Raw genomic sequence first — 12,725 nt, 5'->3', positions numbered from 1 at the left:
ACAGATGGCCAACAGTCACCTGAAAAGATGTTTGATGTCTCTACTTATGAGAGAAATGCAAATCAAAATCACAAAAATGTATCACCTCACACTGGTCAGAATGACCACCATCAAAAAGTCTACAAACAATAAATGCTTGAGAGGGTGTGGAGAAAAGAGAACCCTCCTACACTGTTGGAAGGAACATAAATTGGTACTGCCACTATGGAGAATAGCATGGAGGTTCCATAAAGAACTAAAAATACAGCTATCACAGGAACCAGCAATTCCAATCCTGGGCATATATCCAGAAAGGATGAAAACTAATTCAAAATGATACATGCACCCCAATGTTTTTAGCAGCACTATTTATACCAGCCAAAACACGGCAGCAACCTAAATGTTCACTGACAGACAAAGGGATAAAGAATATGTGGTACATATATACAAGGGAATATTTTGAAGTGAAAGTAGCTCAGCCATGTCCAACTCTTTAAGACCCCATGACCTACAGCTGCCAGACTCCTGTCCATGCAATTCTTCAGGCAAGAACACTGGAGTGGGTTGCCACCTCCACAGCATAAAACACAATGAAGTAATGCCTTTTATAGCAATATAGACAGACTTAGGGATTATTTTAAGTGAAATCAGACAGAGAAAGACAAATATCATAGGATATTATATGTTAAACTGAAATAAATGATACAAATGAACTTATTCACAAAATAAACTCACTGGAATAAAAAACAAACTTATGGTTACCAAAGGGGATAGTACAGGATGGTGAGGGGGCAGGAAAGGGAGAGATAAATTACCAGTTTGAATATTTACAAACTAATGTATATACAAAATAGATAAAACAACAAGAACCTATGATACAGCTCAGGGAACTATATTGAGTATCTTGTAAACTGCTGTATACCTGAAACACAAAACTGTAAATTAACTATACCTAAAAAGTGGAGAAGGAAATGGCAACCCACTCCAGTATTCTTGCCTGGACAATCCCAAGAACAGAGGAGCCTGGTGGGCTGCTGTCTATGGAGTCGCACAGAGTCGGACACAGCTGAAGCGACCTGGCATGCATGCATTGGAGAAGGAAATGGCAACCCACGCCAGTGTTTTTGCCTGGAGAATCCCAGAAATAGAGGAGCCTGGTCGGCTGCCATCTGTGAGGTCACACAGAGTCAGACACAATCGACGCGACTTAGCAGCAGCAGCAGCTGCATACCTAAAAAGAATGGTTCAAACAAAAACAAAAACACCTCTTGCAGAAATGTTCAAAGATGTTTCACAAGGCTGTAAAAACTACTAAATGGGGGAAGGAGTCTATGAAACAAGACATGTTGAAAAAACTGAATACCCACCAGCAAAAAACTTACTTGGAACATTATCTTACACTACAGACAAAAACCCGAAGAATTGATGCTTTTGAACTGTGGTGTTGGAGAAGACTCTTGAGAGTCCCTTGGACGGCAAGGAGATCCAACCAGTCCATTCTGAAGGAGATCAACCCTGGGATTTCTTTGGAGGGAATGATGCTGAAGGTGAAACTCCAGTACTTTGGCCACCTCATGCGAAGAGTTGACTCACTGGAAAAGACTCATGCTGGGAAGGAATGGGGGCAGTAGGAGAAAGGGACGACCTAGGATGAGATGGCTGGATGGCATCATGGACTCAATGGACAGGAGTCTGAGTGAACTCCGGGAGATGGAGATGAAAAGGGAAGCCTGGTGTGCTGCGATTCATGGGGTCGCAAAGAGTCGGACACAACTGAGAGACTAAACTGAACTGACAGACAAAAACGAACTCAAAATGGTTCAAAGACCAAAACGTAAGCCCCAAATGTATAAAAATCCTAGAAGTAAACGTGCAGGAAATGTTTCTGGAAATTGGACCCACAAATGATTTACCAGATATAACACCAAAAGCACAGGCCACAAAATAAAACCAGATATTAATAAATTGAACTATATCAAAATTATAAACTACTCTGCATTAAAGTGCAGTGAGTTTGAAAAGACAATCAACAGTAAAAGAGAAAAGATGTGGAAATCATACATCCGATAGTAAGTGAGCACAAAGACTATACAAAGAATTTTAAGAGGGACTGATCACCAGTTCCACCATAGGGACCATTTCCCAATCAATCATCCAAAGCATTGCAAATACAAAACAGAAATACTAAGAGTAACACAGAATTTTGAACTCAATGATAAAATAAAAAAATACCTACAATGAACAGAAGAACAGTGCACCCAATAGCCTCATAGATATGAGAATGTGAACTTGGACAAAGTTGTCCTGGGATAAATTCCCATATCATTTACAGAGGCTAAAATATATGGTCCTTGATACACATCAACAACACTGTCATGGTGCCCTTGACAGAGTCTCCAAAGCCAGAAAATAACCTGGAAAGATGTATCAGGCTCTCATGATACTTTCTCATCATCCTAGAACATACTGACCACTCTACTGGATAGCTTCAAGTGGTGACTTTGTACAGAGCAAGAAAATAACATTAGGAATAGTGTCTCCATCACAGTTTTCTGTTACCTACTAAATCCACTACACAGAGACTCAGAGGCTGCCAATTAAACATAGGTGGATTATCACAGCAAGGAAACCAGATAAAATTTCAGACCCTCAGGAATAGATTTCAAAGAAATTGAAGAGGTAAAATGATACAAAGTAAGGAGAATGGAACATCAGGAACAGCTGACATTCCCAGACTGGGTAGAGCAGCACAAGAGTAAAACTAACACAACATGAGGGTCAGACATTACAGCATCTTGAGATGGGACCATGCGCTCAGCCTACAGATGGCAAGCTAAGAGCGCGCGAGATTCACATACGCTCCCCTCGTAGGATCTAGGATCAAAAAGATGATCTCTCTACCCACTCTTACATTTTCCTAAGTAACAACCACAGAGGATCCAATCCGCCAACTTGTCCCACTCCTAAACAGAAGAAAACGGTGCTTTTGAGATGCTCGTTTTTCTTTACATGTTGTAGTTCTGGCTACTTTTACATCACTCCCCACTGTCCAGAGCTTTTTCTCAGGCTCCAACGTGGAGATAATATTCAGATCAGAAACAGAAATTCTGGGACTTCCCTGGTGATCCAGCGGTTAAGACTCTGCATTTCCAATGCAGGAGGTGTAGGTTAGATCCTTAGTCAGGGAACTAAGATCCCACATGCAGAATGGTGCAGCCAAAAAAAAGTAAACAAGCAAGAGGAAACAAATAGATATTGAGTGTTATCAGAAGAAAGAAATCTAAAGTGACGTGAATTTTTTTAAACACTGAGCAAAAGTCAAAAGGCAGAAAATAGGAAATTGGGTTTTTAGGTATTTTTTTTTAACATCTGCCAGTGAGCTCTGTACATAATTAAGCTCTGGGACAACCTTAGATACGACATGAAACAGACACAGCATCTGAAGAGGGTCAGTTTAACCTTGTGAAGCTGTGTCATGCCCCAGTCACCAGAACTCTCACATGAAAGACATCAGGGCCTCCCAAGGGGCACACAGGGAAAATGCAGATACCCAAGGGCAGCTCTGGAAGGAAGTCATCCTCACCCACAGACAGCAGGTTCCTGTAGGTCTCCAGCATCACATCCCTGTACAAGGCCCTCTGAGCAGGATCCAGGAATTCCCACTCCTCCTGAGTGAATTTGATGGCCACATCCTCAGAGGTCAATCGTTCCTGAAATGAAACCACATGTCACCAAAAGGGCCATGAAAAGTTCTCATTTTCATGCAAAAGAGAAAGGGTGGTAAGGGGTATGAATTGACTTGGTTGAAGTATGTGTTCTAACAGATCCACGCAGGGGTATCTGGAGAAATTATGGATCTCTAATTTTAATTTCTTATGCTTTTTCCTAAGACCTTATGAGATCCTCCAATTAATATGGATTTTTCATCATTGTTCAAAATCCATGAAATATACAAAAATAAAGCTCAACACTGTTTTGGCTATACAAAAGTGTCAGATATTATGTTCTAGCCAGTGAGAGCAACTCATTATCTCAATGAGGTACAGCATGAGTGGTGTCTTCAGAGATGACAAAGTCCACGGCACTTTTAATGGAAAGGTCAAAATTTTCAGCTATGATGTTGATAACAGCAGCAAGGACCAAATGTCTCAAGGCTTCCTGTTGCTCTAAATTACTGTAGTATTACTCTAAACATTAAATAAGTACTTTACAGGCAAGAACCTGTCATCAACATAATAGCTCATTAAAGAACCATGTGTTCCCACCTTATAGAAGAAGACCTGTGTCACAGACACTCTGAGAAACTTGACTCAGATCAAGAAGGTAAGAAATGTTACATGAAGCACCTGAACTCAGAAGCTTGAGCTCAGCAACTGAAGCTTAAGCATCTAACAGTGAAGTAATACAGAGAACATTACAAGTCCTTTGACAGAGGGCTCCTAAAGAAAACTTGAAAGAAGTCCAAGGTGAGCCTCCTCCCTGCCACTCTGTCTTCTATGCAGGGGGAGCAGCTCTCGGGCCTCAGGCCTTCATCCCTTGAAAATGGACACCTGTGCCAAATTAGTCTCTACCCCCTCCCTGATTGGGAGAATGTTCCCCCTGTTGAGTGATCACTGTCCACAGAGATGGTGAAGGACCAGAGACACTGACCCATGAGAGCCACAGCAGCTTGGCAGCCCCAGGTCCCCAGATCATCTCACTTATTCTTAGCCACAGCTTCCAAACCAGTGCCATTTCAAAGGACTTTGACACAGCAGCCAAGTTCCCTGGAGCTGGATTTGCCACAGCAGGGGTGGCTGGCTACGGGGCTGGAAGTGGGACTTTGTTCGGGAGCTTCATCACTGTTATGCCAGGAACCCTTCTCTGAAACAGTAGCTCTTCCACGCGATGGGCTTGGCCCTCTCAAAGGCCATGGGGCTCTTTTGCCTGATGGTGGTCTAGCTCATCTTCTTCACGATGTGAAGGAGCTCTTTGCACCTCCCATAGTTCTTTCTCCTGTGTCTGCCCTGTATGTTCCCTTTCCTGGAACTACCCAGGCAGCCTGAGGAAAGTGGTGGGCTCAGGGTTTGACAGAAGGAGAACAAATAAATATTGTATTAATATGAAAAAAAAAAAAAGTCCAAGGTGAACAGTGTGGAATGGCATGAAAGGGCATTATAGACGTGAATACAGAAACACAAGTGTTAGTAATTTACTATTTAAAACACTAACAGGATGGTTTAGAAAATTTCAAGGCAACAGATTATACTGATAACATAATTTCAACTGAAAGAAAAAGGTGATATGTAGTTTTTAAATCATGCTGTCTTTTATCTAAATCACAGACTTGCACTTGCATGCATGCTTATCTATAAAAAATTAACTGACATGAGAGGATTCATCTTTGACAGATTTTTTTGGACAATTATATACCATCCTTTTATTCACATGTGTTTCAGCATCTTTCAGATGATAAAAATGTATCCTTTGTACTCAGCTGAGTTTGTCAACAGGATTCTATACTAGGCTACCAAAAGAAAAACTGGTAAAAAATTAAACACAATTATGATTTGAACTCAAATCATAATAAAATTACCATACACAAAGATACAAATATAATTTTATCCATTTAGATTTACATAGCAAGGCATTAACAGAAGCCAAAGACTTTCTTTGCCTTTTTTTCCATTTCCAATAAAACAGTGATTTGAAATTAGCAGAGTCATTAGATTATGACCAAAACAAAATATCACAATACCAAGTAAAAAACTTCTTGCAGAATTAAAAATCATGGCAAAAAAAGAATATGGAAAAAAAATACAGTTATTAAGCAAGACTATCTCAAGAAACATCATGATAGGAAGGAAATATTCAATACATTCCTTCTGAAATTACAGTGGCATGAAAGGAGCTGTCCAGGGTGCCTGTCTTTCACCACCATATGATGCACAGGAGCAGGGGCCACTAGAAGAACTACCAGGAGGAAAAAAACCAAGGCAAGAGACACAGAGTTTGTCAGAGAGTTGAAACAGGTAGTACTCACTAACCCAAGGACATGGAAAGATGAAAAGTGAAAGGATGGAAAAAGACAGTCCATCCTAAAGAGAGCAGGGGAGACTATTATATAAGACAAAATAAACTGAAGGAAAAAAAAGTGCAATGAGATAAATATTGTGTAATGATAAAACAGTCAATTTACCAAAAAGCTGTAACAACTAAAAATATATATACATCTAACATTAGATATCTAAGAAAAATGAAGCAAATATTGAACAGGCATGTACAGATCACACTGCCCAAGAAAAGCAGAAAACACATGTATCTCAAGGACACAGAAAACATTCTCTATGAGATACCACGTTAGGCCAAAGTTAACCATTTTAAGAGACTGATACCATAAAAGTATCTTCCCTAACAATGATGAAATAAACACAAGAAAAAAAGAAAATTCCTCAAATGTGAACATTAAACAACTCACTCTTACAACACAAATGGGCCCAGGAAAAAAATCACATGGAAATTTTTAAATACATGGATAATAACGAAAAGACAACATTACAAAATTTATAACACACAGAGAACACTGTACTAGAAGGAAAGTCTGAACTGTTAAATGCTTACAGTAAAAAAAAGAAAAGATCTTAAATCTGAAATACATTTAGACCTCTAGGAAGCAGAAAACAGAAAACAAACTAAACTCAAGTTTAGCAGAAGGAAACATGTAAATAAGAAAGATTAAACCAGAGATACAATAGAAAGTAGAAAAATATAAAAATCAACAAACCATCAGTTGATGTTTTGAAAAAACTGTATAGGAAAACCCCCACTTTGATAAAGGAAATGAGAAAAAAAGATTCAAATAACTAAAAACAGATATGAAACAGGAGTGATTACAACTGAGGTCAAAAAGGTAAGGAAGTATTATGACCAATAATGCCTATAAATGACAGAATACAGGAGATACTGGCAAATTCTCAGAAACATACAAACTATTTTATTTATTAAGAAATAAAATATTTGAGAAGTGTTGAAAGTGAAAGTGATAGCCACTCAGTTGTGTCTGACTCTTTGTGACCTCATGGACTGTAGCCCACAAGGCTCCTCTGTCCATGGAATTTCTCCAGACAATATTGGACTAGAGAGCCATTCCTTTCTCCAGGGAATCTTCCAACCCAGGGAGAGAACCTGGGTCTCCTGCACTGAAGGCAGATTCTTTATGATTTGAGTCACCAGGGAAGCGCATTATAACTAGAGAGATTTAAAAAGTAGTCAGAAACCTCTAAGAAAAATACAGGACCAAATTCTACCAAACATTTACAGAAGAATTACCACTAATCCTGCTAATTCTATGGAGCAAGCATGATTCTAATAGTTTGCTGATTTCCCAAAGACACAAGAAAGGAAAACTAGAAACCAATATCCCTGACGAGTACTGATGCAATATTAAAATACTTGCAAACCAACTTCAACACATATTAAAAAGATCTGGAGAAACAGACACAGAGAACAGATGGAGGTGGGAGGGGAGGAAGGAGAGGGTGAGATGTATGGAGAAAGTAACATGGAAACTTACATTACCATATATAAAGTAGAGAGCCAATGTGAATTTGCTGACTGACTCAGGGACTCAAACAGGGGCTCTCTAACAACCTACACGGGTGGGATAGGGAGGAAGATGGGAGGGAGAGGACATATATATACCTATGGCTGATTCATGTTGGTGTTTGGCAGAAAATAACAACTTCTGTAAAGCAATTATCCTTCAATTAAAACAATTTAAATAAATAAATAAAAAGATCTGACACCATGACCAAGTGGATTTCATTCATATAAGGCAAGGAGAAGTCAACACACAAAAATCAATTAATATGACACACCACATTGACAGATTAAAGGGGGAAAAAAAAAACAGGATCAACTCGACGCAGAAAAAAACCATTCGACAACAATTTGACAACCTTTCAAGATGGGACACTCAACAAACTACAAAGAATAAATTATACCAACATCAACATAATAAATGCCATTATGAAAAGAGCATAGCAATGGGGAAAGAATGAAAACTTTTTCTCTGAGATCAAGAAGAAGCCAAGGATGCACACTCTGCACTGCAGTTCAACAAAGCAATTAAACCCTTAGAGCAATTAGATGAGATCTTCTTTCCCACATGACAAAGTTTCATCAGTAGAAAACATTAAGATTTAAACATGCTATATCAAAACAGATTCTTTAATAACCACACAAAGGGTCAATCAACCAATTAACTCATTATCAATACTGCCATGACAATCTTTGTAGAAGCAGAATAAAACATCGTGAAAGTCATAGATTATTCAAAGAGCGAACAGCAAAACTCTTGAAGAAGGAAGATGGAGGTCTTTCTATTTCAACACCTATTACAAGGTAATCAAGGTGACGTGGTACTGGTATAAAAACAGACAAATAAACCAACTGAACACAACACAGGACTCAGAAATAATTCTTTGTGTATATGTAAGGTATATTCACAAGGATGTCAAGATACACAAAAGGCAAAGGACAGGCTCAATTGATCTGATTCCCAGATTTAACCAGCTATTGTGCATACAAACACTTGACTTTCACATGCAGTTTCCTTACCCTGGTTGAGAGAGCAGACAGTGCATCCAGATAGGCCCTAAGCAATCCCTGCTGCCCAACAGCACTGAGACCCCTTCTCTAACCCATGGGTGAGAAGCCCTGCCCAGGACGGTGCCCAGGGGAGCCTCCTCACAAGGGCCAGGTCACCGAGTCATGGGGAGACCGGATCTAAGTGGAGACGACAGGGCCTGAGGGAAGGCCCCGGATGACTGTGCATGTACAGGAGTCACACAGGACACTCCGGAGTCAGACATGATTAGTGAGTCTAGAGAAGGGCATTTCAGGAAGGACAGATGAAATATGACCTTACCTGAGAGCGAGCCATGCCTCACTCATTTTCTTTCCTCTTCTTTAACTTCAGGGCTTCCCCAGGCAACACGAGTCTTCAGAGGTCTATCATGAAAATTGAAAACATGCTGTTTAATGCTTAGAGTCAACACATCCCCTTCCTGAGCCCCAACCACACACACACAGGGAAGCCCTCACCATGAGGAACAGATAGGCCCCTGTGGCCAATGTCTCAGGAGGGACAGTTAACTTCTGCAGAGAGACCAACATGGGACTTTCCCACACTTTCCCTCGGATCACACTCCCCTCCTGCTGAGGCCTCATGTACACAGCAGCAGGAGGCACCTCCACTGACAAGGCAATCTCCTTCAGGTCACACAGCAAGCCCTAATCCATCCCCACTCAGAACGGAGCATCCCCTCCTCAGCCCAGATCTCAGCCCTCAGGACTGGGAGGACTCAAGAGTCCTGATGCTCAGTGAGGGATCCAGACTGGAATCAACTGGGGCATCTTAAACAGTCTCGAGCTGTGGATCAACACAAACTACCTGAAGGGGAATCTCTGGTCAGAGGGTACAAAACATGTGTGTTGGGAGCTCCATTAGACATTACTGACAAAATGGAGGCACGGCCCTAACTCCCTCTTCCTCTCCCGCAGGCATGGACCTGGGATGAAGGAGTTAGGTCTTCTGATTCTGATTGTTTTTCCCTTTCCTCGGTTGTGTTACTGAAAAGAAGGTTAAGGTGCTTATTGTCCTTGAGAGGAGCATGAGAAGGCACAAAGCCTTCTGTAGTTGTGCCCAGAGAATAAGCCATAAAGTTAACCACTGACCTTTGTTCAAGGATCTTTATAAAGAGTATTCCAGGATGAGCAAGTAGGCCACAGCTTGAGGCCATGGGTAGGATTGTCATCTGAGACCTATTTGTGAGGGAAATGTTTATGGCAAAGGAAGTTTGCTGAATGTAGGGTTTTGGAATAATTAAGAATAGTTAGAAGCTAAAAATTTAAGCAATGTGGTAGTGCTAGCATGTTTTACAATAGCTTACACAGATTAGGAATTTCAGAGATATTAATAGCTAAAGCCTTCTTAGGAGATAGTGAACTTAAGATGCTAGGGGCAAACAGGATTTAGAAAGATAAGAAATAAACTGAGGAATGTGTTATACAGCCCAGACATAAGCATGAGTTACAGTGTAATCACAAGTTAAAGTAACCAGGATTCTGAGAGAATCACTGAAGCAGAAACTCTGTTTGAAGGGCAACAATGTTTTATAGAGACAATAAATCTGGGTGAGGGGAAAATTGAAAATTCCAAACCTCTGACCTAATGGTTTTGTTAAAGTATAAAAGAGAATCTGAAGCTTGCAATAAACATGCAGACCCGTACCTTGAGTCAGAGGCTGCATCATTCTCCACCGACACCGCTCATCTCTTCAGGCTAATTCCTTGGCTGCTGGAGCTGGACTCCGGCACATGTGTATGCAAAATACGTCATCAATGAAACATGAAGCCTGGACTGAGCACCATTCAGAGGCGAAAAGCACCCCCTCCTCAAGTCTCTTTTTCTTTCCCAGCCTTACTAAGGTGCAGCTAACAAAAATGGTATAAATGTACTGTACAAAGTGATCATGTGATAGACTCATACACTGAATAATTATTATAGTTGAGGAAGTTACACTTCCACCTATGACTACACTGTATTATTTCTCTCTGGGCAAATTTCAAGGATACAGAAACACTACCAGCAGCATGCAGTACCTCAGATCCCCAGAACTTACTTATTTTACAACGGAAAATCTCTACTCTTCGACTACCAGTGTCCCATTTCCCCCTCCACCCAGCTCCTGGTAAAAGCCTTATTACTCGATGGCTCTATGAGTTTGACAATTCTAGTTTCCACATAGTGTCTGTCCTCGTTTGTCAGGCTTATTTAACTTGGTATAATGTTCTCTAGGTTCATTCATTCTGGCATAAATGCAGGATTCTTGATTTTTATATTTATATACAGAGAAAACATAGTTCATGAATATACAGTATATAAAAAATATTTCTATACCACACTCTTGTAACCTATTCTTTTGTCAAGAGACATCTGGACTGTGTCTATGCCTTGGCTACTGCAAATCCAGTCACACTCACGGGACTGTGGACATATCCTGAAAAACTGATTGCTTTTCCTTTGGATATCTGTCAGAAATGGATTTGACACACTGTAGGCCTCTTCTATGTTAATTTGTTAAGGAACGTCCATTTTATTTTCCAGCATAGCAGAACCATTTACATTACCACCAGCAGTGCAGTTAAGATTCCATGTTTTCTGTACTGTGCCTGTGTGTGTGCTTATTTTGGGAGGGACAGGAGTGGATAACACAGAACCCAGCCTGGCAGCAAGACAGTTGCAGCTGCATCTTCTAGAGGACAAGCCTCCAGGCTGCAGATCACTGTGGCATCGCTGCCCTCTGATTTTTTGAAGCCATCCTCCCCTATGTCACAGGACTTTATGACTCTTCTCAGGTTGGACCCAGAGATCCCTACCGAATAGGACACCTTATAACAAGCATTCTGTGATCTTAACCTTAGTACTCCTGTTTTCCCAGTGGGACTCAAACAAACTTACAAACTTTCATGGTATCCAACAGAGTCTCCACAGAGCCCATAATGAGACTCTAACCCTCTTATACAAACACAAAGCATTCCAAGCCCTGATAGCTCATGCATGAGGGCAAAATACAAAAGAGGACACCCAAGGATCCACAGACACAAGACACCATATTTTCATTTACAGTGAGTGATCCAGGACAAACATCGAAATCTCCCAAAGACTATGAAAAAGAGGGATAATTCCAATGATGCACATGGCCCACCTGAAAACTCAGCATCTTCCAAGGAAACACTCCAGATTCTCTTGGTATCTTCCCAAATGCACATGAACCTTTCTGCACCGGCAACCCCAAGTACACAATGATACCAAAGTTGATGAAAAAATGACTGAGATTTTCCTGTTACTCTACAGTGCCTGCCTGCTAAAAGAGCAACAAAAGCCAGGGAGTGGAGTGGATGGGGGCACCTGCTAGAACCAGCCCCTCAAGCCCAAGGCTCCCATCCTCCTGCACCCACAGCTGCCTGCAGGCTCAGCCCAGGCCACCGTTCTAACAGTGGAAAACACTTCTCTTGGCTGAATTCCACGTTCTTCATTGCTGCTCACGTGTGGTCATGAGTTGTCAAATCAAACCTGTGCAGGCACATGTCAGCTTCAGCACTGCTGTCCCGGGAACACAAGCTCAGGCAGTAGAACCTCAAACCACTCCATGGGGCTCTCCAACAAACCCCCTTCCAGGTGCTCCAGCCTGAATGGAGACATTCTCTTCCAACAGATCCACACACCCCTTGTCCCTGCAACTACACTTGGGATGGCACACGCTCCATTCACTGGACTCACCTTGATGCCCCAAGTACTGCCACAACCCTCGTGCAGACCCCACCAGGCTCCCTCCGCTTTCCCCATTTGTCTAACTCTCCTCCCTGATGACTGGACTAAGCAAGACTAAAGCGCACAGGGTTTCCTGGCAAAGGGGATCACAAGAGGAGTGCCCACGAGCTACACCCAAAGGACACTGCACATGCAGTATGAAAATCAAGAGACTGGCCCTCCTGGAAGTCGCCACCACCTGGGACGTGTCCGAGTTACAAAGGCATTTGAGATGAGGAAGTCTCAAAGCAAGGGTCTCCAGGTTCACTATCTCCTGTTTTCTCCACCACACCTACTTGGAAGATATTCTAGCTCTTGGGGGGCAGGGGGCAGGGTCTTCTTCCTGCCCCATTAGGTTTTTGTGATTTCACTCATCTCAGCGCAGCTCTTC

The 12,725-nt window shown here is 41.5% G+C and overlaps 1 protein-coding gene across 4 annotated transcripts in view; it reads right to left on the bottom strand.

Moving 5' to 3' along the window:
• The window catches only part of LOC106503894 (zinc finger protein 793-like), a 33,227-nt gene extending 22,217 nt beyond the window's left edge, over nucleotides 1–11,010 (bottom strand). For all 4 annotated transcript variants that reach the window (XR_001297575.2, XR_001919548.1, XR_001919549.1 and 1 more), the window contains exons 1-3: nucleotides 10,253–11,010; nucleotides 8,888–8,970; nucleotides 3,563–3,689 (exon numbers count right to left, since the gene is read on the bottom strand). Coding sequence is in view for 1 of the 4 variants with exons in the window: in XM_018062965.1 (XP_017918454.1) it covers nucleotides 3,563–3,689; nucleotides 8,888–8,902 (142 nt within the window). In the remaining 3 variants the exon portion in view is untranslated. The remainder of the gene's footprint in view (nucleotides 1–3,562; nucleotides 3,690–8,887; nucleotides 8,971–10,252) is intronic.

This window comes from Capra hircus, chromosome 18 (genome assembly GCF_001704415.2).
Source record: "Capra hircus breed San Clemente chromosome 18, ASM170441v1, whole genome shotgun sequence".
Lineage (NCBI taxonomy): Eukaryota > Metazoa > Chordata > Mammalia > Artiodactyla > Bovidae > Capra > Capra hircus.
The sequence above is the reverse complement of the archived record's forward strand: the minus strand, read 5'-3'. Positions and strand labels throughout refer to the sequence as shown.